Source organism: Cervus elaphus, chromosome 8 (genome assembly GCF_910594005.1).
Source record: "Cervus elaphus chromosome 8, mCerEla1.1, whole genome shotgun sequence".
Classification (NCBI taxonomy): Eukaryota; Metazoa; Chordata; class Mammalia; order Artiodactyla; family Cervidae; genus Cervus; species Cervus elaphus.
In genome coordinates this window covers 44,084,885-44,110,341 of record NC_057822.1, presented here as the reverse complement: position 1 = coordinate 44,110,341, position 25,457 = coordinate 44,084,885, and the positions used below count along the sequence as shown (strand labels likewise).

At 38.0% G+C, this 25,457-nt stretch overlaps 1 protein-coding gene across 3 annotated transcripts; it reads left to right on the top strand.

Annotated features, from left to right (window-relative positions):
* The first annotated feature begins 36 nt into the window (after window positions 1-36).
* Window positions 37-24,632, top strand: STRADB (STE20 related adaptor beta). Of its 3 annotated transcripts, none has more exons than XM_043910398.1 (12): window positions 37-268; window positions 3,566-3,662; window positions 6,831-6,911; window positions 13,056-13,155; window positions 16,379-16,500; window positions 17,427-17,535; window positions 18,376-18,499; window positions 19,542-19,713; window positions 20,016-20,120; window positions 20,284-20,528; window positions 21,611-21,653; window positions 22,112-24,632. In XM_043910398.1, exons 2-12 carry the CDS (start codon window positions 3,651-3,653, stop codon window positions 22,253-22,255), a joined length of 1,257 nt encoding a protein of 418 aa, XP_043766333.1. In that variant the 5' UTR covers window positions 37-268; window positions 3,566-3,650; the 3' UTR covers window positions 22,256-24,632. The 3 variants fall into 3 exon arrangements, with proteins under 3 accessions (XP_043766333.1, XP_043766334.1, XP_043766336.1); XM_043910399.1 differs by lacking the exon at window positions 37-268 and adding an exon at window positions 632-746; XM_043910401.1 differs by lacking the exon at window positions 37-268 and having other exon boundaries at window positions 3,563-3,662.
* The last annotated feature ends 825 nt before the right edge of the window (window positions 24,633-25,457 follow it).

The following is a 25,457-nucleotide window of genomic DNA, read 5'->3' as shown; positions in this document are numbered from 1 at the left end:
TGCAAGCCCTGAAGCGGGAGACGGGAGACGGGAGGCGGGGCAGCGACCCTGGGGCCGGGGTTGGGCAACTCCAGTCCCGGCGGGCTGCGGGGCTTTGGGGCTGAGTTCCAGGCCCACAGCCCCAGTCCGGGTCGTGCCGCCCCCTTGGCTCCGCGGCCCGCGCTGGGAGCGGGCCTTGAGCTCTCGCTTTGCCCCTGGGCGGGCCGGGCGCCCAGGCCCCGCACAGCTGGCCGCTTGAGGAGAACTGCTGGCCGTGGTCGCCGCCAGGGTAATGAGGGGAGGCCGGGCAGGGAGGGGAAGGGTCAGGGGCCGGTCGCGAAGTGAGGGAGCGCGGCTTAGTCCGCGCGCGCCTCGAGAAGCTCGAGGCTAGAACTCGCCGTCCTACCTCCAGCCGGAGCCCGGGCGGCCGGCGGAGCCGTGGCGGGGGTGCGGCTCGGCATGAAGAGCGGCCCCTGCGCCCCGCGCAGCTCCGGTTCTGCCCGGCATCCCGGGCCGCGCGGCGGAGAGCACCTGCGTGTGGGTAGGCTGCGCCTGCTGGGCTCGGCGGCGCCAGGTGCGCGGGGCCGGCCGCCCGCGGTGCTCTCCCCGGTCCCGCCACCCCCACCCCCGCTCCTTTGGCAGCACTCACCCACGCGTGGCGTTTCCAAACCCGAGACGCCCTCCGGCCCGGCTCCGTGTGCCTTCTGCGAGTTCGCTACAGAGTCCCCCAAAGCAGGACTCGGAAGGAAGCTTTTATAGAATTGAACGTAAGCTGTGTTTTCTTCTCGGTAGTTAAGTTCAGGGTTGTGTTTTTCCCTCATGGATTTGTTGTGTCGAGCACCTTTTCCCTCAAAACGCGATTGGAATTTGTGACAGCGCGTACCTAGCAAAGAGCCTGGCCCACAGTAGGCGCTTAGTAAATATTTTTTGAAAGCTTGAGTCACGATGCTAAGTTTGGAAAATTCTACCAAGTTGTGCGACGCTATAGTTTTTATGGGTTCCCAACATCGCTTTGAAAAGTATAGTAATTTTAAGGCTCCACAAAGAGTTAAATCGGGCTTTTTAACATTCCCTGTACCAAGGGCCTCTGTTGGATGCTTAGATTAACTCAAAACCCGAGTTCTGTAATTTGCGCATTCTGATTGTTCCAGAAAGTGTTAACCTTTCAGATTAAAGTTTTCAGAGGAACCATTCTTCATTCATTCTTCATTCAGATGAAGTAATTCATTTGATCTGAATCACCTAGAATGAATTTATTTACAAAGCTTTTTCTTGATTAGCTTGTTAGATACAAGTATGAGAGATCACACCAGTGATGTACGTGTACATTCAGAAATACAAGTTTCAACTATGAATTTTTTTAAAAAGATATTCATACCTAGTGAAAGCATGCAGGAGAAAATTATAACAGCAAATTTGCCCCCTCCCCCCGCCCCTTACCGGGGGCAACTGCTGCCTTGACCTCAAAATGTCTTATAAAATTATCTCTTAGTAGTCTGTCACATCTAAAGCAAAATCCTCTGGGATTAAGCCCCGCACAGGGGCAACCCCTTTAGTACTGACAGTTCTCAGAGATTGTGTCAGTTTCTTGTGAGTTTTCCTGAAAAATAGATACTCTAGTTAAAATTTTTTTTTGTTAAGAAAGAACTTACTGTTATTATGTGGAAAAAGCAGGAAACAATCATGAGAACTAGAAATGCAGTTGATCACCACATCTCTAATCTTGGCTTGTGGGAATGTATGCTGCAAGTGGTCTGGACCTTGTTTGCCTGGGTCATTAGTGAGTGTCCCCAGTGCCCAGCACAGCACCTGACCCATGACAGCCATTCATTAAACACTGTGGTAAGAATATTTGACTGTTTCAGATAGCAGTGTAATTACTTTCTGCACGTGAATGGTTTCTTCATTTACTTGGATTTTTTTTAGATTACTAGAAGTGATAATTTTATAGGATCAAAAGGTATGAATGTGTTTATGGTTATCAAAACATCGCCAACATGCTTTCCAAATGAGTCCTACCATTTGGTACTGCCACCAGTAATAACTGAGTGTACCTTTCAGAGCATCTCCTTAAGCTAATCTTATATGGATACAGTATTTGGTAATTCTAAGCACTTTCAGATGAAGCATTTCATTTGATCTGAACCACCTGGAAAGTGGGCAGGGCAGGTATTGCATTATCCCTTTTGTAACACAGCAAACATCAGTGCCTTATATTGATGATAATGAATGGCAGGAGACAAAAATAATCAAACCCCGTCAGGTCCCCGCGCCCCCAACACACACACCTAATTCTTTACCTTTGGTCTGTAGTGAATATCATGAACAAATTGACTTCTTTCCTTAACAATAAGATTAGATGCTGGTCTATAATTTCTGTGGTTTACAAAATCCTTTTCTATGCCATTTGTTCAGATGTTTGCAGGTGCCTTGATCAAACTTGGGAATTTCATTAAAATGAAATAATGAATCACAATTTAGGTGAAAGAGAAATTGGGTAGGTGTAAGGGAGCACCTCGCACTAGGAAATTTAGAACACTGCCACCCTTTCTATGCAGAAAGATCTGGGAAATTTTGGTGGTGCTTTTGTAGCTTCTTGAATGTAAATCTAGTAAGTTACTATTTTAAACCTCTGCATCTGTTGGAGTCTTCATAAATGATTGAGATTAACAGGCCATCAGTGAGAGTGGACAGGAATTATTTGTGTAATAATCAGCATATTTTTCATATCTGTCAATAAATTCCAAGAAGAATGGAAATGAGAACTAAGAATCATAAGGTAAAAAAATTCAACCTACAGAAAATATTTTCATATGAAAACTGAAAAAAAAATTTTTATAAACATATGGCAAGAAGAAAATATTATTAATTCCTAGTCTGTTACTAATCCTGATTCTTTCCCAAATTTGCTGGTCAGTGACCCTAAATGACTTAATAGGTAATGAATTGATAAGGAAGCTTTGGAAGATTCAAAGTTTACTTATAAGTAGAATCATTGGATATTCTTGGGCATCATTTGTAGTAAAAGTGGGTCCAAAATTGCCTTTTTGTATTGTTTTTACATTTTGCTTAGGGTTCTTTGAAAAAAGTAGTGCAGGTAAGGAAGAACAGATGCAGGTAATCAAGGCTTTGGAAATATTCAGAACCTCCTTTCAACTGCACTTTGCCTTTGTGATAGAAATCTGTGAAAGTCGCTCAATCATGTCTGGCTCTTTGCAACCCCATGGACTATACAGTCCATGGAATTCTCCAGGCCAGAGTACTGGAGTGGGTAGTCTTTCCCTTCTCCAGGGGATCTTCCCAACCCAGGGATCGAACCCAGGTCTCCCGCATTGCCGGTGGATTCTTTACCAGCTGGGCCACCAGAGATGCCCAAGAATACTGGAGTGGGTAATATCTGATATCTTGTGATATCAGATCTGAAATGGCGTTTGGTAAACAGAAGTGCTCTTTAAGAACGCCTTTCGGAAGTGTTGGTAGTCCTTGTGTCAGAGAACAGTTGCCCAAATAGTGGTGGGTTTTGGCAATTATATCTTTAAGGAATTTTTATGTAAATATGTTATTTTGCTTCTGTCTTTCGCATTAGGATATTTCAGTGTCTTGAAGATAAAGCAGAAATCTTCTTTGGAGTGGATGGATTTTTGTTACTTTCTGTGAACTAAAGCGATTCAATGTCTCTTTTGGTAAGTTTTTGTAAATGTGGATCTAATTTTGTATCAACAGAGTAGTTAGGTATTAATGTAAAGCCATAAGAGAAGGCGTCCTCTGATGGAATATTCTTATGCTCTGAGATGTTATTTTGATCTGAATGACTTCTGGTCTTTAGACATAAGCTAAATGTTCACTGAGTTTTTGTCTTTTTAAAAAAGAGCTTCTCCTATACTTTTCTGGTATATTCCCTCTATTCCTTTGTCTCATGCACACTTATTCTCATACATTTACTATCCTTAGATATACCTCTCATCCAGCCTTATTCTTTAAATCTTTTAGAAATCCCTTTTTACAGATTTCCATTTGACTAAAGGCAAGCAAAATAGTAGGAAAAATAAGCCCCTTGACTTAGCAAGACAAGATACATTTGAATCAATGTATAATATGATGTATAGATACTAACTTGGTTTTTGTTTATATGAAGTCCATGGTATCTAGTCTAGATTAAGTAGTTTTAAGACTTTCATTATGTCTTATATAGAATATAATACATTATTTGAATATTTAAATTATTAAAGCAGTGATCTTTTAAAAAGTGGTGGGTACATATGTAATTTTCAAATACTTTAATATATTATATTTCTCTTAGTCTTCAAACTTGTTAGTGATTGGCAGGGCAGGTGGTATAATCCTCATTTAGAGTTTGGCCTAAGATTGCAAAGAATTAGAGGCAAGGATCAAACTCATATCTGCCAATTCACTCCATCAGTTGTCAAATCTGAGAGGCAGAACTATGAAGTTAGGAGACTATATTGTTGGTTATTTGGAAAATATAGAATGCATTCACTTTGTGTTTAAAGTAAAGATTATCTACCTGAAAGGGGAGCTTTATATATCTGGAAAATACATTGAGGTGAAATATTACCTCATTTTTCTAAAGCAGGATCTGCAAATTTTTTCTTTAGAGGGCCAGGCAGGATTTGTGTGTTATATGATCTCCATTAAATTACTCTTCTGTTATCAAAGCAGCCATAGGCAATATGAGTTAAATGCAAATGAAGGTATCTATGTTTCTGTAAAACTTTACACACTAAAACAGGTGGTGGGTCAGATTTGATTCATGGACCATAGTTTCTGCTCTAAAGGATTATCTAAGATTTAACAATTTTATGTCAGTTTGTAGGCTGGATGAGATATAAAAGGATATTTGATAGATGAAGATCCTGAGATTCAAAGGGCTATATGGTTGCCCAGGTTTCCAAATTCAGGGGGAAAGACATCTTACTTAATCTATTATTTCATAATTATGGATTTTTTTTTGAAATATAGAATTTGATAGTCATTTATATTTGTTCAGTTAATAATTTTAGTTTATATTCTTCTTGCAACGATGAAATATTTATACTCTTTTGAATCAAAACCTTCATGTTTTCTCCTCAATGAGATATTTGTGCAATTCAGATAAAGTTAATGAAGGATTCTTCCCCATTCAAAGTTTACCGTCTGTTTGACAGGTAGGAAATGGTGTTTTCAAAGGAGCAGCAAGTAACAAAATTCCACACTATTAGAAAAAAAGCAGGTGTTCAGCATAAACCATGTTGTTTGCACAAACAGTTTAGGCACCGTGATCCATTCTTATCAAGGAATGGTGGGAACCCTCCCAAAATCCGAGTCCCTGTTCCAGCCAAGTGTCAGCCTTCCAAGCAGTCCTCTCCAAGGAGGGCAGTTTTAGGCCTGCTGTGTTAACCCTTTTTCACACAGAGTATTAATGATTATTGTGAAAGATTCAGGGTAAATGTTGGAAAATATATTTAAGTACCAAATAACATATAAATGACCTAACTGGTGATTATTTTTTATATGAACAACAGTGGTATCGTCAAAATCTGTTTTATTATAAATTTTATTCACCCTACACAAACCAATAGAAATTTGCAAAGGAAATGATTCTACAGCTATCAAGACACTCTTAGCTCCTGTTCTTCAGGGGCAAATTTTACATAAAATGGTGGGGATCTATTTAAGATTATTGTAGTAAGATTGATAACATATACATACTATAGGAATTCAACTTAATCAGTAATTTAGGCTAACTGGGAAAATTATTAGTTTGATTAGTGAGAAATTATGGCATATTTTTAGAGAAGGGAAGTTTTAAGTAAGTGACTGAAACCGTTAAGTAGACATGGATGGATTTATCTTAAAGACTCAGTTGATATTATACTTCAGTAGTGAAAAGTGAAAGTGTTAGTCACTCAGTCATGTCTGACTCTTTGTGACCACATGGACTGTAGCCCACCAGGCTCCTCTATCCATGAAATTCTCCAAGCAAGAATACTGGAGTGGGTAGCCTTTCCCCACTCCAAGGGATCTTCAGGACCCAGGGATCAAACCCAGGTCTCCCGTATTACAGGCATATTCTTTACTATCTGAGCCACCAGAGGCCCAATTATACGTTAATGTTCATATAAAAATGAATGTTCATGAGATGCTTGACATTAGTTAAAAATCTCTTTCATATAGCATGTTTATACTTTTTTGGGGGGCACATTTTCTTCCTAAATAATGTAACATCAGCTTCACATCACTAACATGTTTAGGTGTTTACATTTATTTATTGACAGTATGTGATAATAGAACCTTGAGTTAAAATGCAGGAAAATGTAAATTGTGATAATGGAACTAAGTCTCTTAATTTGATTTGAGTCAGTTAGAATCCTATATCACTTTAGAAAACAACATTGGTTCCAAATATACTCAATATGTGGTTTAAATATAGATAAACATGGTTCCTACACCTGAGGGAAAAAAATCTGAGGATCAAGATAAAATGATGTGAGAATAACGAAATAATCTCTAGCTATATACTCAGAAGAAAACTGCAAAGATGACGAAAAAGTTAAATACTAGCACCTGCAGTAAGAAAGAATTGATTTTACCTCCAGGGTAGAGAGCAAGAGTCAGAGATAGCACCAAGTAACACTGCAGCAGATGTGAAGTTTGTCTTCTGCACACCCAGCTGCTTCTCCCTTCTCCCCAGGCTGTGTACCCCACAGTATGAATCCTGGCTCCAGTTCAGGCTCCTGCAAGTTGCCCTTTCTCTCTGTTCCTCACCCTAGTCAACAAACTTTTTGTATCCATGTGCCACCCTTACAGTGTGACTGATTTTTCACTTATTTAATGTATTTCTGACTTTACAGGATTGTTTCTGCACTTCACGAACACAAGTTGAATCACTCAGACCTGAAAAACAGTCTGAAACCAGTACCCATCAAAATTTGGTAAGAAAATGGTTGAGTACAAATGTTCCTCTTCTGCCTCCAGTAATGCCGTTTTACAGAATGTAATTCTTGGTTCTCCTTTACCTCTTTTTCTTTTCTTCTTACTCTTTTTTCTTCCTCTACTTAAGCTGTTCTCCAGGAGTCTACAATTGATATCTGCTCTTCTGCCTAAACAGACTCTCCCTAAGCAGTCTCACAGGCTCCTGTGGTTTCAGTTGCTCAGATTTCAGATTGTCTAGAGGTACCTAAGGTTATCCTTCAGGTTGATAGGAGACCCTGTCATCAGGCAGGACTGATGATTCTCAAGTTTTTACTTGCATCTTTGACTCTTTCCTGGATATCAGATGTGTCTATAGAATACCTCTGGCTAGACTTTTCAAAGCTATCTCTATAGCAATTTGAATAAAACCTTAATCTTCTCTCAGACCTCACTGACCTATTGAATTTCCAGCTTTGGCAATGAAAATCCATCTGCTAAATCACCCTCACTGGGAACTTTGTAGTTATCCTCACACTTTGCCCTCATATCTAGTTATATGCCTCTTCCAATGCCCTCATATCTAGTTATATGCCTCTTCTTCCTTTGCCCTCATATCTAGTTATATGCGAAGTCTCTGAAACGCCCTTGTCCATCCCCTCCTTGACCTGATCACTATTACTACTCAAATGTCATCATCTCTCACCTGGACCATTGCAGGTAAACTCATTGCTTCTAATTTCCTAGTCATGCGTATAACCTCTTATGATCTCCCACGTAGGCCGGTATTCAACACTGTTACCTGAACAGGCCTGTTTGTGCCACTTTCCAGCTTTTAAATTGCCATTGATTTCCTAAAGCCTATGTGATAAGGTCTAAATTTCTTAATGTGGTATAAGGACTTTTAATGATATGGAATATGTCTGATTTTTGAGTTTCATTTATTACTACGGAGTCTTAGCACATACTTTTATTTCTGCTTGAAATACCTTTCTCGATTTTCCGCCTCTAAAATTCGTCCTCTTATTTAAAGAGTTGGCTCAAATATCACATCTGAAGCCTTTGCTCTTGTATCTTTAATTCTGGTATGCTCCTGCAGATCTTAGACATCCTCATAAAAGGCATTTACTATATTAATCTCACAGTGATTGATGTATGTCTGTCCCATGAGCCCCCAAAAATAGGCATCCTGTCTTCTTTATCATCCCTGGGTAATAACTGATACATTAAATAATATTTAAAGAAACATGCTGATAAATAAATGTTTCTTGGGGATTTTCCACCTTTAATCTCTAAATCTTTATTTTATAATTATTTCTATAAAATAGAACCTGCCTTGCAAATACCTTAGTCCTACAAAATAGAGTAATCTTAATTTTGTTTATAAATTTATCCTGATCTTATCTTCCGTTGTCATCATTTTTGTCATTTCACTTTTTACTCACTGATACTTTAAAGTCTTCTAGTTACAGACCCTTTTGTACAATAGAATACAGCATCCAGTCCTAGTTTCCATTCAAGTATTACCCTTCAGACTGAGGTAGAGTTTAGAAAGTAAAGTGTCTGATGTTGGCTCTTTGCTGTTACTAAGAGAGATGCCTAGAACTCAGGAAACTTCCACAAGTGCTGCTTTTTTTTTTTTTTTTCAGCAGGGGCAAGGAGTAGGGGAAATATTGTGGTAGGATACATACAACATAAAATTTACCGTCTTAACCATTTTTAAGGATATAGTTCAGTGGCATCAAATAATTCATAATATTGTACTACCATCACTGCTATTCATCTCCATAACTCCCCACCTCTTGGAAACCACAATTCTATTTTCTATCTCTGATATTTGACTGCTCTAAGTACCAATATAAGTACTGTATTTATTATTTTCTGACTGAGAATTTTCAGTTAGCATAATATCCTCAAGGTTCATTGGTATTGCAGCATATTGCAGAATTTCCTTAATCTTTAAGGTTGAATAATTCTTCATTATATTTGTATACTACATTTTGCTTCTTCATTTATTTGCTGTTGAAAACTTGGGTTGCTTCCACATTGCAGCTATTGTGAAGAATAGTGCTTCTATGAAAATGGGTATACAAATCTCTTTGAGATTGTGATGTCAGTTCTTTTAGGTACATACCCAGAAGTGGAATTGCTGGATCATATGGTAATTCTATTTGAATTTTTTGAGGAGCCACCATACTGTTTTCCACAGTAGCTGTACCATTTTACCTTCCCACCAGCAGTGCATAAGAGTTCTAGTTTCTCTACATTCTCTCCAAAACTCATTATTTTCTGCTTTTAGATAATAGCCATTGTAAAGGATGTGAGTTGGTGTCTCATAGTAGTTTTGATTTGCATTTCCCTAATGATTAGATAAGAAAGGCAATGCCAAAGAATGCTCAAACTACTGCACAATTGCACTTATCTCACATGCTAGTAAAGTGATACTTAAAATTCTCCAAGCCGGGCTTCAGCAATATGTAAACCGTGAACTTCCAGATGTTCAAGCTGGTTTTAGAAAAGGCAGAGGAACCAGCGATCAAATTGCCAACATCCACTGGATCATTGAAAAAGCAAGAGAGTTCCAGAAAAACATCTATTTCTGCTTTATTGACTATGCCAAAGCCTTTGACTGTGTGGATCATAATAAACTGTGGAAAATTCTTCCAAAAGATGGGAATACCAGACCACCTGACCTGCCTCTTGAGGAACCTATATACAGGTCAGGAAGCAACAGTTAGAACTGGACATGGAACAACAGACTGGTTCCAAATAGGAAAAGGAGTATGTCAAGGCTGTATATTGTCACCCTGCTTATTTAACTTATATGCAGAGTACATCATGAGAAACGCTGGGCTGGAGGAAGCACAAGCTGGAATCTAGATTGCCAGGAGAAATATCAATAACCTCAGATAGGCATATGACACCACCCTTATGGCAGAAAGTGAAGAACTAAAGACCCTCTTGATGAAAGTGAAAGAGGAGAGTGAAAAAGTTGGCTTAAAGCTCAACATTCAGAAAATTAAGATCATGGCATCTGGTCCCATCACTTCATGGCAGGTAGATGGGGAAACAGTGGAAATAGTGACTGACTTTATTTTTCTGGGATCCAAAATCACTACAGATGATTACAGTGATTACAGCCATGAAATTAAAAGACGCTTACTCCTTAGAAGGAAAGTTATGACCAACCTAGACAGCATATTAAAAAGCAGAGACATTACTTTGCCAACAGAGGTCCATCTAGTCAAGGCTATGGTTTTTCCAGTGGTCATGTATGGATGTGAGAGTTGGACTGTGAAGAAAGCTGAGTGCCTAAGAATTGATGCTTCTGAACTGTAGTGTTGGAGAAGACTCTTGAGAGTCCCTTGGACTGCAAGGGGATCCACCCAGTCCATCCTAAAGGAGATCAGTCCTGGGTGTTCATTGTTAGGACTGATGTTGAAGCTGAAACTCCAATACTTTGGCCACCTCATGTGGAGTTGACTCATTGGAAAAGACCCTGATGCTGGGAAAGACTGAGGGCAGGAGGAGAAGGGGACGATAGAGGATGAGATGGTTGGATGGCATCACCGACTCAATGGACATGAGTTTGAGTAAAATAAACTCCAGGAGTTGGTGATGGACAGGGAGGCCTGGCATGCTGTGATTCATGGGATTGCAAAGAGTCAGACATGACTGAACAACTGACCTGAATGATTAGTGATGTTGAACACCTTTTCATGCGTCTATTGACCATATACATGTGTTCTTGGAGAAATGTCTATTCAGGTTCTTTCCCATCTTTGAATTGGGTTGTTGGTGGGTTTTATTTTGTTTTGAGTTTTATTTCAATTTCTACTCTGATTAACATCTTATCAGAAATATGACCTGCAAATATTTTCTTGATCTATCTTGAGATAGTTTTTGTTAGGTACGGGTCCAGCTTCATTCTTTTGCATCTGAATGTCCAGTGTTCTTAGTACTGTTTGTTGAAAATACTGACCTAGCCTTATTAATCATGCTGGCACACTTGTCGAAGTCATTTGACTATATACATGAGGGTTGATTTCTGAGGTCTCTGTTCTGTTGCTCTATGTGTCTGTCTTTCTGTCAGTACTGCATTATTTTAAGTACTGTAGCTTTGTAGTAGATTTTGAAATCAGAAAGAGTGAGTCTTCCATTTTTTTTCAATGTGTTTTTGCTATTTGAGGTGCTTTGCATTTTAATAATATTAAATCTTACAGTCTTTAAACACGAGCTGTGTTTCCATTCAGTAATGTCTTCTTTCATTTCTTTTCGCAACATTTTGTAGTTTCCATTGTACAGGCCTTTCACTGCCTTGATTAAGTTACTTTCTAAGTACTTTATTCTTTTTGATGCTATTATAAATGGTATTGTTTTCATCACTTTTTCCTAGACTATTCATTAACCAAGTCTTTTGAATTTTTAGAAAGTTATTTAAAAAGTTTGAGAAGGACAAGGACACTGCTATGATTTTTGCTTTTAGTTCTCTAACTAATTATCAAATCAAAAAGAGAGCTGCAGTTAAAAATGATTTACTCGTAGTAAACCTATTTTGTCTTCTTGTGACTGCTAATATTGTTTTCTTAAGTGTCCATAACTGTCTATGTAGTCAGTTGATACCAGACCTTACTGGGCAGCAGTATCAAGCTTTCCCTTTTATAATTTTTCCCTTTTCTCAAAATTAAGTTAATGTTTGACTGTTTCTATTCTGGTTTCTCACCTGAGTTCTATTGTATTTGCAGACTTAATATCCTAGATGTAATTGTCTTTGATCTGGAGGTTTGAACCTATTTAAAACAACCTGTTTTGGTCTTTAGCCACTTAATTACAAATTAAGTGCATCTTCTAGTTTAAAGAAGACTGTTTCCTTAATGGAGTTGATGGATGCAAAGTAGAGGTTTATTAGCCTGATTTCAACCCATCATCTGATAATCTGATGCCATATTTTTTCTAGCGGTAAACTGTAAGTCTCAGTTCATTCTGTGCTCTAGCCTCCCTGACAGACTTACAGCTTATCACTTTGAGTTTTTAAAAAATTACTATATGCTCTTCATTCTTTCTCTTATAGTGTTCTTTAAATCTGAGTTTAATAAGACTACTATTCTAAAGAAATTGAATTGGTTTTTTTAGGTTTCTTTCTTTGTTGGGATTATTTCCAGTCATATGGTAGAATTTCTTTTTTACAGCCTTTTATCCCTATTGAAGACTATTCACCTTTATTTACCTTTTGCCAGGATCTTATAATTATATTCTGCTCTCTTAAAAGTTTAGGGGACATGTAGAATCAAATGTAAAAAGTGGCTAGCAGAATTCCTAGAACATAGTAATGTAATTTCTAACTGCCTTCTTCATTCTCTTTACCTTGGAGGTGCAACAAGACTCCTGCCACCTGCTGGTGCCTGTAAAGGCTACTAGGTGTCTTCTGGAAATCCTCTTGGCTGTCATATGGCACCAGCGCTGCTGGTCGCTTCTTTCTCCTGCATGCATGTTGTTTTACTCTCCCTGGGACCTGGTGCAGACTTGGGATTCTTGACTGCATAGAACCCTGTGAAAGACCACAGTGGTGCTTGGTCATTAACTCAGGACTTCTATACCCTATTCTTTTCTCCCATCTCTTGAGGTTTATTTTTCTTTCTGACCTCTCTTCTGATTCACCTCATCTTGTGAAAAACTTCTTCAGCTTCTTTTAATAAGCCACAGTGTTCCTTGACTGTTAATATCTCCACTAGTTGAGCAGAATAGCTGTATGTGTAATGATTGTAACTGGCAACCACTTGAAGCAAGAACAACAGAATAGAATATTTTTCATAGGTCTTTGCATCTCTTCCCTTGATATATTTGTTAGATACCCCAAGGGCTCAACAGCCAATATTAGCAGCTCCTGACAATGCTTCCTGAAAACTGAGCTGAAAAGTGTTCTTCACTACCTGTAAATCTGCTTCTCTAGCCCTGTCCTGCTTCACAGGCTGATAGGCATAACTTGTTAGCCATTGTGAATCCTTTTTGGATCTTATAATAGTCTCTTAAGCCACCTTTCAGTACCTTCCTAATGAGCAGTGTGTGTTTGAAGACAATATCAGTATTTTATATTGGAGTAAGAGACTCAGTTGGGGCACCAAAAAAGTTTATACCTATTTTGTTTCCATGTTTTCAAAACAATGCAGGTTGATGAGCCCCCGCTTTCCTTGCTGCCTTCATCCACTAGCGCCAGTCAAGTGATCTGTTCTACCGATGTTTCTCACTATGAACTCCAAGTGGAAATAGGTAATAATTCTACAGTGCAGTTATTTGACTCATCATTGTTAGAAATGAAATTGATGACAAATGATTATTTTGCAAGCAGTCTTTTTCTGTTGTTACCCACAGCATAAAACTAAATGTTAATTGTGTCAGTCAAATGGATCTATTAATTTTATTTGTCCTAAAACAGTAGCCAGATTTTTTTCAAAATTACCTTCTAGAATTTTTACTTTTTCACTGAAGTACTTATAGAGGAGGAGGACACTGAATAAGTATTTGTTATTTGTATCTTTATTGTAGGAAACTTCTAATCATTTGTCTGAGTTAAATCAAATCATGTAAATCTTTTCAGTCACAGTCCTTTAACCAGATTACTTTCTTTTAACTTAAAACCTTACCTAAAATTCCATTTGTAGCAGAAACTTTTTTCAGTTAGGTTTGGAACAGGCTGATTTATTGTTTATAGTCTTATACATGTGAAAATTTGCTCTGACTATTCAGAAACATTTGATAAGCACTGCAAAGAGGTACTGTGTTAGGTGCCAGGGATATAAAGCCATGTAAAACCCTTGAGGAGTTCACATCCTCTCTGGGAAGATAAACATGAAAGACAGCTTTGTCTCATGCACTGGAGAGTACTGTAGTAGAGATGTGCCGAGTGTTATGGGAACAGAGAAGATGGAGCATCCCGCTGTTCATCTCGACTCTTCTAAGAGTCAGGAAGATGGCAGAAAAGGGGCTGGATCCTGAAGCATGAGGAAAAGTTCACTAAAGATTCTGGCAGGGTTTTTGTTCAAACAACAGAAAGGAGTCTTGACTACTTAATCAAAGAAGGAATTTTTTGAGCAATTTTGCTAACTCACAGAATCATTGGCTAGAAAAATATGCTTGGAAGAAGCCAAGAGAAGCTCCGTGACAGAACCACAAGCAGGGTCACAGCGTAAGAGCAGCCTCGCTAATGGACGTGAGCAGATGCTTTTACCACCAGACGCTGGACCCCACTGCGGAGTTCCACACTTAACTGAAAAACATTTCTACTAAAAATGGGATTTTAGATCAGTTTTAAGTGAATTCTGATCACCCCTGCTTCCTTTGTCACTCACTTCAGCCTCCAGTTGACTAAGCTTAGATCATTGACCCTCCCCTGCCAGGGTCAAGGTGACAAAGAATAAGGATTTGACTTTTTCTACAATAAAATAGCACTGGTAGAAAATGCTCCCCAAATTAGAAAGAACTTTCAGATGATGTCAGTAAAAAAAGATAAAAAATACTCCAGTAGGTGACTGAGGAAGGACTATCAACGTAGTTGCTGTGTGCCTAGATTCAGGAACAAAGAGAATGTAGGCAGTAGGAGGAGAGAAATCTGAAAAATAAATGGATACATCTGAAAAAGGAGGTTTGGAACATATTGTGGAAGACCTTATAATGGGGTGTGTAGAGGTTCACACTCTGTGCTAGAGAGACATTGTGGAATAGTGATGATGATAATAATAGCATCCAATAGGCATTAGGCTGAACATTTTGTATGAATTTTTTTCATCTCACTCGTTTATTCCTCCCATTTCATAGATGAAGATACTGAGACTCTGAGAATTTAAGTAATTTGAAAGCAGACTTTTGTCTTCATAAGGTCTAAGCTCTCAGCTGCTGCACTGTAGTACCTTTCTTTTGATAAAATGTTAAATTTAGGACAATTGGCAGCAGTTCCAGGCAATAACCTGAAAGACAGAGAAGATCAGACGGAAGTATCATCCTCATCACCTGAGTCTTTTTAAAAATTGCAGTGTATGAATCCCATCAGATCTACTGAATCAAAATTTCTGGTGAACAGGACCTTGGCGCAGGCTTTTGAAGTAGCTCCATCATTGGTTTTGGTGCATGTGCTGGTTGAGAATGTAGGGCAAGTGAGGAAGTCAGTCTCTCCGGAGAAAAAGGACAGGACTCGGGCAAGTGGTGCTGATACTGGGGAGAAAGGGATGAACCTCAGATTAACTTCATTTCAGCAATAAAAGTGGCAGAATTTGGTGACTGGAGAGAGGGAGGAAACTAACATTTATTAGATGTCTGTTAATAGATTACTATTCTAGATGTATTTAGTTTAAAAACTAACAGCAATAAATGCTGATAAGTATGTCAGGCAACTGCAGTTCGTACACATCGCTTGTGGGAATGCAAAGTGGTTCAGCCACTTTCAAGAACACTTTCACAACTTCTTATAAGGCTAAACATATGTGATCCAGCAATCCCGCTTGAAGGTATTTGCCAAAGAGAAATGAAAACATATGTCTACTTAAAGAATGTTTTTGGCAATTTTATTTCCATAGTCACCAAAGACTGAAAACAATCCAAGTACCTTATCAACTTATGAACAGATAAATAAATTGTGGTATGTACATATGATGGATTATTACTCTGCCAGGCTCCTCTGTCCCTGGGATTTTCAGGCAAGAATACTGGAGTGGGTTGCCATTTCCTTCTCAAGGGGATCTTCCAGACCCAGGGATCGAATCTGGGTCTCCCACACTGCAGGCAGATTCTTTACCATCTGAATACTGGAGTATATTGCCATTCCTTTCTCCAGAGGAACTTCCCAACCCAGGGATTGAACCCTGGTCTCCTGCATTGCAGGCAGATTCTTTACTGTTTGAGCTACCGGGAAGTCCTGTTATTACTCTGCGATAGAAAGAAATTAACTACTGAAACATGGATGAATCTTAAAAGCATTATGCTCAGTGAAAGAAGCCAGACCCTAAAAAACTGTACTCCTTATGATACTATTTACATAACAAACAAATTATATCAGTGGTTGCTGGGGACTGAGACTCGGGGATTGCTGAGTAACATTCCATTGTTGGAGTATGTCACAACTTGTTTATCAAGTCACAGTATTAGCCATTACAATAGGTATGTAATGGTATATTGTGTTTAATTTGTGCTCCTCTATCTTGAGCATCTTTTCATGTGCTTATTGGCCATTTCTTTTCTACTTTTTTGGCTTGCCTGTTTAATCTTCTGCCTAATTTTTAATTGGGATGTTTGTCATTTATTATAGAGCTGTAGGAGTTCTTTATGTGGTACCCTGGATGTGAGTCCTATCAGACACAAATATTGTTCATACTTTGAGTCAGTGGCTTGCCTTCTCATTTTCTTATCAGTGTTTTCTTGAAGAGCAAAAGTTAATTTTGATAAAGTCCAGGTATCAGTTTCTCTCTTTGATTTTTAACATGAGTTTTATGTCTGATTTTAGGAAGGGGATTTGACAACTTGACTTCTGTCCATCTTGCACGGCATACTCCTACAGGAACACTGGTCACTATAAAAATTACAAATCTGGAAAACTGCACTGAGGAACGCCTAAAAGCTTTACAGGTAACAATACGAAAAAAAAAAAAAAAAAAAGATACATCTATTTTAATGTCTATTTGAAGAGATATATTTGTAAAAACTTTTCTTTTTCACAAATTAGTAGTTCTGCTAGAAAAAGGTAGATTTCTTTCTTTTAATAAACATAAAATTACAGAATTGGAAAGAAAGGAAGCCAGATCCATGAAAGAACAAATTCAGACTTTGGTATCTACTGTAAGTTCCTTCAAATGAATGTCATATTTGAAAAATTGGTCTGAAATGTATTTAAATACCCCTCATCAGTCTGGTTACAAATAATAGGAAAATAGAAAAAAACAAAAGCAAACAGTTTCTTTTTCATACAGCTAAGTTAAATTAGCTTCTGAATTGATAAATTTTAACAGATTGCATTTCAGGAATATTATAATACTATTTCCATTGTCACTAATCATTTTTTATATAAAGAGAGAAAGGATTTCATTTTGATATTATCTCAGTTTTTAACGTATTTAATGTATTTGTGCACATGGATATTGAACAGAAAAAGATTGGAAGAAATTATACTGAAATATTAACAGTGGTTCTATCATTTAGTGTTAGAAGGGACTTTATCTTCATGTTTTAATGTATTTTTTAAATGTTTCTGTCATGAGAACACAGGACAGTTATTGAATATGATCTCTGGAGTCAGACTGTCCTACTTTCATTAATTAGGTGCTCTTGAACAAATTTTCTATCTTGTTTTTAAATAGCCTTTTCTATAAAATGGGAATTATAGTGCCACATACTCCGTGTAGTGGTTGTGAGATTGAAAGGCATGACTGTACAAGAGCAGCGCTTAGTACTCATAAACTCCATTACTAGTACTAATAGCTGCCGCTACTGCTGTTATCTTCATCATGAAGAAAAACCATTGTTTAAATGTCTTGTCTCTTGTGTGTCTATACTAGAAAGCAGTGATTCTATCCCACTTTTTCCGGCATCCCAATATTACAACTTACTGGACTGTTTTCACTGTTGGCAGCTGGCTTTGGGTTATTTCTCCTTTTATGGCCTATGGTAAGAAAACTCATTTTAGGTAAAATAACTCATGGTTTAGCCTGGATGATGTAATTATAAGGATGAGTGTGATCTTAGATTTATGATTTACTACTTTTAATTTATAAACCTGGCCAATTCTAGATTTCATGATATATTTCTATATCTGGTTCATGTTGAATTTTAGTCTTCAGAAGAAAAGGTATAATGGCTCTTATGATCAGTGAAACCACCACTGATTTCTCCAAGAAATCCATGCCTTTTTACAAGCTGTCTTTTATCCCTTCAGTTTCCTTCCTCTCTGTCAATGGAGAGCTGCTATTATTCTTCAAGCAGAAGTAGTTTTCCTACTTGTGTACACCGTCCCTGTCTTTGTTTCTCTGCATCTGTAAACTTATTTAACTGCATTGTAAACATCTGTGTTTCTGTCTCCCTTCTCTGGATTTGAGCTTCTCAAGGGCAGGATCATGCATGTATTTTTCATTTTGATGTCCCCAGGTACTCATAAAATGCCTAGCATAAAGTAGTGTTCAGTAGGTGTGTTGAATAAATAAATGGATTTTAGAGGTTTGATTTTTTAGAATACTTTTGTGGATTGCCTGTGGGTTAAAAAATATATATATTCTCACACAGTATGTATTTTTTCAGTAATATTGAGTATTATTAATTCACTGTCCTAATCTCTAGCATGTCATTAGAAAAGTCTTTTTAAGATTCTTGAAGGAAAATTACCTTTGCATAGGAAAATGGTTAGACTGTAAAATGTAGTGTGTGTGTATGTGTTGATGGTTGATCAACATTTAAAACATAGAAACAAAGTCATTTTAGTGTTCATCTGAGGATTTCAGGGGTTTCTTTCAGGTTCAGCAAGTCAACTCTTGAGGACTTACTTTCCTGAAGGAATGAGTGAAACTTTAATAAGGAACATTCTCTTTGGAGCAGTGAGAGGGTTGAACTATCTGCATCAAAATGGCTGTATTCACAGGTATTTACTTATTTGTCTTTTACAAAATGAATTTGAGAGGAAGAAATATTTTAGGGAGATTTTAGGAAGAAACAGTTGAGTGTTAAAATGGAGGATAGGAAATTTGCAAATGAATATTGGGGGAGGAAGGGACCAGTAGTTATAGTAGATGCTTACATTTTATAGTTCATTCACCAGAAACGTTCAGTCCACTTCCTCTGTGCCAAATGCTTTGCTCAGCACTGGGGTGGAATGCCTGCCTTCGTTGAGCTCAGGTCTCAGTGATGAAGGATACTAGAACCTGCCTGTTTCAGCTGTAAGCTGTGGGAAGTGGGATCCTAGTTAGCTCTTGTGTTTTGTTTTTTTTTTCTTTCTTAAGCAAATAAAGAGCTTCTTTACCTGCTTTTCAGCTTTATGTTGTGTTTATATCGTATACAGGTTGTAACTAAACCTTTGATTTCTTAAGTGTTTTTGTATGTAGCACATTGAGATTACCATACTAAATATCAGTTCTCTAGTTGCCAAACTGTAGGTACAGAAGTAATTGGTTGAATGTTGAAAACAGTGCTGCTCTGAGATACTTGGGAATTTTTTTTTCCTTTTTAATTAAGTTACTTTTAAATAAGCTTGTTTTCTTATTATTTTACCTCCTTAAAGCTTTTTTCTGTTTATTATTTCTTAGCAGCATTCTGGTTAACTGAGGATTTCTAACAGACAATATTCTAATTAATCAAGCTTTTATTATACTTTACCAGACTGTTGGCCATCCTGCTCTAGTAGTTTCCAATTTTCCATGTTTCAAATGAAAAACAAGGCTCTTCTATAATTTATTTGACAAAGGAAATTTTTATATTAGATGTGTCTTTATAAATTTTGTTAATACCATCAGAGGCTATCTTTTATTGGATAATATTGCATTTAACTTTATAACTTCATGCTTTAAACATTATTTTATAAAGAGTATTTAATTTCCAAGGGAATACATGAATTTATTCTGACCATATTTCTATTCTTCTTTCTTGGCCAATTTCTTAGTATTTAGGATTGTTTCTTTTTGTTCTAGGAGTATTAAAGCCAGCCATATCCTCATTTCTGGTGATGGCCTAGTGACCCTCTCTGGCCTGTCCCACCTGCATAGTTTGGTTAAGCACGGACAGAGGCATAGGGCTGTGTATGATTTCCCACAGTTCAGCACATCAGTGCAGCCGTGGCTGAGTCCAGAACTACTGAGACAGGTCAGGTGTGGCCATTGCATTGGGTTGTCTATGCGTCTTGAGTGTCTTCTGAGTTTGACAAAAGGACAATTGTGCCCTTATATTCAGACTGATGAAAGGCCTACTGCAAGACTTTTTTTATTCTTTCTTGTCAAAATTATTCTGTTAGGAATTTTTAAATGTATACCAAATATTAGGTGTATCTTGATTTCTCACGAGTTTTTTCCATTATTATTCACCATCCTTTATCAAAAAAAAAGCATATGTATGTAACTTTTTAAAGGGTATTTACACTAAAGGACTTCAAATTAATTGTTCTATAGGATTTACATGGATATAATGTAAAGTCAGATATTTACAGCGTTGGGATTACAGCTTGTGAATTGGCCAGTGGGCAGGTTCCTTTCCAAGACATGCACAGGACACAGGTAAGTGCTGCCAAAATTCCTGAACTACTTTCCCTTCATGAGATCCCTTACATTCTAGATAATTTCTTCTAAACATCTTTTAAACTCTTAGGATCCTTACTGTCATTGTTACTGTTTTAATATTTTGCCTGAAAAAGGTTGAAGGAAAATTTTCTTCTTTTAGATGTTATTACAGAAACTGAAAGGTCCTCCCTACAGTCCATTGGATGCCAGTATTTTTCCTCAGTCAGAATCCAGAATGAAAAATTCCCGATCAGGTGTAGACTCTGGGATTGGAGAAAGTGTACATGTCTCCAGTGGGACTCGCACAGTAAATAGTGACAGATTGCAGACACCCTCCTCAAAAACGTTCTCTCCCGCCTTCCTCAGCTTGGTACAGCTCTGTTTGCAACAAGATCCTGAGAAAAGGTAACACTGGTCAGATCTCAATAGCATAAAACATCCATGTTTTGTAAAAGCTTTTGTGATATTTGCTTCACGCCAAATTCAAATCTTCTATCAGTCTTTTCATCAAAAAACTATAGACTAACCCAGAAAATACCAGTGCCTAAAGCAAGTAGAGACAGTGAAGAAATGGGAAGAATACTAGGTTTGAAGTCAGACTACTTGGGCTTCAGTCTCCGCTGTATCATTTCCTAACCGAATCCCCTTACAAAAATTAGTTAGTGTTTCTGGACGTAAGTTACTATGCTTATGTTAAGCCATGTTAGAAACTTCCAAGCAGTACAAGAATGTTAGTTGCTGGTATTAAAGTAATTATTATCGTAGATAACTATTAGCATTAATATTTTAGAAATAAGGTGTGTGTCTTTTTAATCCTTTTTTTTTTAAGCTCCTTAATGCCTAGGATAGCTTGTTATAATTAGTTAGTGCCTAATAAATGTTAGTGAAAGTGAAGTCGCTCAGTCGTGTCCGACTCTTTGTGACCCCATGGACTGTAGCCTACCAGGCTCCTCCGTCTATGGGATTTTACTGAAGGTCACTCAGTCGTGTCCAACTCTTTGACACCATGGACTATACAGTCTATGGAATTCTCCAGACCAGAATACTGGAGAGGGTAGCCTTTCCCTTTCTCCAGGGGATCTTCCCAACCCAGGGATCGAACCCAGGTCTCCCAGATTGCAGGCGGATTCTTTACCAGCTGAGCCACAAGGGAGGCCCAGAAATATTGGAGTGGGTAGCCTATGGAGTGGGCAGCCTATCCCTTCTCCATTGGATCTTCCCAACCCAGGAATCAAACCAGGGTCTCCTGCATTGCAAGCAGATTCTTTACCAACTGAGCTATGAGGGAAATCATGGAGTAGCTGAAGACTATCTAGAATTAATTAGTCAAGGTTGAAGCTAAGAATTGGGCCTCTTTACATATATCCTTTTTCCTTTCAATTTTTGTTTATTGAGCTTTATAGCTTTAAACATGTTCTAACAGTTTAAAGCAAAATATCTACATTCTAATAGGTTCTTTTTTTATAATTTTTTCAAAAAAATTTCAGGCCATCAGCAAGCAGCTTACTGTCCCATGTTTTCTTCAAACAGGTGAGCTGATTTATCTTTGTTGTCTAGATGTTTCTTAATACTGTTAAAGTCACATCATTTTGTTAGCTTAATGGGACAGTTTGGTTACTGAGATTCTTAATAATAACTTTCTTACAAGGTAAAATTAAAAACAACATTTTTGTAGACTTTCTAAAATAAAACAAATGGAATATCATCACGTGTTACTTTATTCTAAGTTTATATTTTGCTTAATTTAGAGGTATTTTTCTGTATTGGTTAGAAATGATGTAAGGGCAAAATAATTCTCTGATAAAAATCAGTTTATTTGGTTAGTGCTACTTATTTTCAGATGATAAGAATCAAAGGCATGTTTAAGTGAAAATACCTAAAACAATTTAAACACTTCTAACGTTACTTCTTTAAAAGTTATTTATTTTTAAAAAAATTAATGTATTGAATTTATGTGCCTTCAACCTTATTTTGAGTTTATTTAACAGATGAAAGAAGAAAACCAGAGTTCAATACTTTCACTGTTGCCTCCTCCTTGTCACAAGCCATCAATATCACTGTCTCCAGCATCACCTTGGACTGAGCCAGAATGTGATTTTCCTGATGAAAAAGACTCAAACTGGGAATTCTAAGGCTGCCAGATCCTTTTATGTCCTATATACTTGACACTTTCTCCCTGCTGCTTTTTCTTCTGTATTGCTAGGTACAAGTACTAGAATTATACTTGAAAATACAGTTGGTGCACTGGAGAATCTATCATTTGAAACCACTCTGTTCAAAGGAGCAGGAGTTTATAGCCCCTTTGGTTAGCTCAGAGTGCTCTGACAACTCCAGGGAAACTTTGGAATTATTACTCTAACTACATTTAGTGTCATCTGTAGATGACAGATGACATGAAAAAAATATTCTTCCCCAAGCTGTGACTAACTCTTCTTTTTGATCTCTCAGTATGATTTTTGAGCCAGTTAAATTTTTCAGCATTTTGCTGCCCTCAGGGGAATGAGCCCGCAGAGGACAGTGTTTCCAAGTACATTTTTTACTTCCAGATCCTAGCCTTTTTGATCAGCCATTGTTAAAACAACAGGGTTTTATCCTGGCATCAAACCCTTTTCTGATAGAAGGGAAAATGCTTATACTTTCCCACTTTCTTCTGTTAATATTTCTGGTAATATCAAACTGAGCCTCACTCACATTAAATGATTCACTTGAAATATACACAGAAGTTGTAATTTGCTTTTTTTAAGGGGCTAAAGTAACACTTTTCTACTTATGTAAATTATAGATCCTAAATTCATGCACCCAGTGGGAGCTCAATAAAGATTTATTGAATTGAGTTTATACTTAATAATTTTGTGTGGTTTGACAGAGCTAAAACATAAGATTCTAATTTGTTTTGTCAAGGAAAGCTTTTTCTCAGAGAAATAGATACACTTATATAACCTCTTGAATTGGAGACAACTTGGTATTTGATTCAGTGGAAGCAGATCTTCCAGCCCTTTATATGATTATTCTTGCTCCTGTAGGGGGTACAGCATATAAGGACATAGAGAACTTGAGGTTTTACCTTATTAGCAAAAGGGGATATGCTGTCTTAAAGGGAGTATGTGTTTTGGACTGTGCTAAGTTGGGTTTACCTCAATTAGCAGATTTTATTTGCACACACTTGACATTACATTAAAAATTATGTTTAAATGATTGCTTTAAGACTTGACACTGAGACAAATAATACACAAATTAAATAGTTAAAAACACAAACCTTTTCATGTTTATTGGCCAGCCTCCCTCAAGGATGTTTGGGTTACTCCATCAGGAAGCCTCCAAGACTTGCCAGCGTGGAGGAGAGAGGATTCAAGTACCAACTGAGGCCTTGAGGTGGGGCCGTCGTGGGGGGCAGGGGGCGCTACAGTTCATTCCACTAACCTCCTAAATTCCCCTCCACAAGAGACACAGGAACCATGGAGGAAATTCTCCCCCATCTGTGTGGAGAGGCAATATGTGTACTGCAAAAGGTGACCGGAGGCCAAGGAACAGTGCCTCTGAGTTCCACTGTATTAGGGTTCTCCAGAGAAACAAAGCCAGTGGATTTTTTTTTTAAGTATTAAATATAGTTGACTTACAATGTGTTAGTTTCAGGTGTATAGCAAAGTGATCTCTCTCTCTCTCATGTTCTTTTTCAGATTCTTTTCTAGTATAGACTAAAAGATATTGAGTATAGTTCCCTGTGCTATCCAGTAGATCCTTATTGTTTACTTACATAGTGTGTATCTGTTAATCCCAAACTCCTGATTTATCCCTCCACCTGCTTAACCCTTTGGTAACCGTAGGTTTGTTTTCTGTGTATTTATTTATAAGGTATTTTTTTAATTGGAGGATAATTGCTTTACAATGTTGTTAGTTTCTGCTGTATGATAGTGTGAATCAGCTATATATGTGTGTGTGTATAATCTCCTTCCTCCCACCCCAGCTCCCCATGCTACTCCTCCAGGTCATCACAGAGCTTAAAAGGAACAAAAAAGGAATGAAATTGAATGAGGCTGGGTCAGCTGTAGTGATGTGTATGAACCTAGAATCTGTCATACAGAGTGAAGTAAGTCAGAAAAAGAAAAATATTGTATATTAATGCATATATATATATATATATATATGGAATCTAGAAAAATGGTGCCAATGAACCTGTTTGCAAGGCAGGAAAAGAGATGCAGGCATAGAAAGTGGACTTGTGGACACGGTGGGAAGGAGAGGGTAGGGCGAATTGAGAGAGTGTCACTGACATTCACACGCTGCCGTGTGTAAGGTGGATAGCTAGTGGGGAGTTGCTGCGTAACAGGGCGCTCAGCCCCGTGCTCTGTGCTGACCTGGAGGGGTGGGGTGGGGCCTGGGGTGGGAGGGAGGGCCAGGAGGGAGGGGACATATGGATACTTATGGCTGATTCACGTGGATGTGCAGCAGAAACTTAGCACAATATTTAAAGCCATTATATCCCATTTAAAATAAATTTTTAAAAAATGATTAACTTTTTTAGTTAATGATTTGAGAGGATAGCATTGAAACATGTATATTATCATATGTGAAACAGATCGCCAGTCCAGGTTCGATGCATGGGACGGGGTGCTCAGGGCTTATCCACTGGGATGACTCTGAGGGATGGGATGGAGAGGGAGGTGGGAGGTGGGGTTCAGGATGGGGAACACATGTATACCCATTAAAAAGAAAAGAATTTTTAAAAACAAAAAAAAAATGGTTAATTTTTTTAAAAAACAAAAATATTAAACATCCCATAACCAGTTAAAGCTATGGTCTTTCTAGTAGTCATGTACAGATGTGATAGTTGGACCATAAAGAAGGCTGAGCACCAAAGAACTGATGCTTTCGAACTGTGGTGCTGGGGAATACTCTGGAGAGTTCCTTGGATAGCAAGGAGATTAAACCAGTCAATCCTAAAGGAAATCAACCCTGAATATTCATTGAAAGGGCTGATGCTGAAGCTCCAATATTTTGCTCACCTGATATGAAGAGCTGACTCATTAGAAGAGACCCTGATGCTGGGCAAGATTAAGGGCTTGAGAAGGAGGAGCGACAGATGAGATGGTTGGATGGCATCACTGATTCAATGGACGTGAGTCTGAGCAAACTCTGGGAGATAGTGAAGGACAGGGAAACCTGGCATGCTGCAGTCCATGGGGTCGCAAAGACTCGGACATGACTGAACAACAACAACAGAAGTAGATATGGTAATTAACAGCCTCACCCTGAGAGAGAATGCCTTAAATTTTGTTCCTGAGGATCCTGGAATGCTGTATCAGTTTGTTTTTTTTTTTCCCATCACTGTTATAA

Excerpts from the sequence above, each read along its gene's own strand:
- STRADB (XM_043910398.1), top strand. Across the intron at positions 6,912-13,055 it reads CCAGTACCCATCAAAATTTG|GTTGATGAGCCCCCGCTTTC; the intron begins GTAAGAAAATGG and ends AAAACAATGCAG. Across the intron at positions 20,121-20,283 it reads AAGACATGCACAGGACACAG|ATGTTATTACAGAAACTGAA; the intron begins GTAAGTGCTGCC and ends TTCTTCTTTTAG.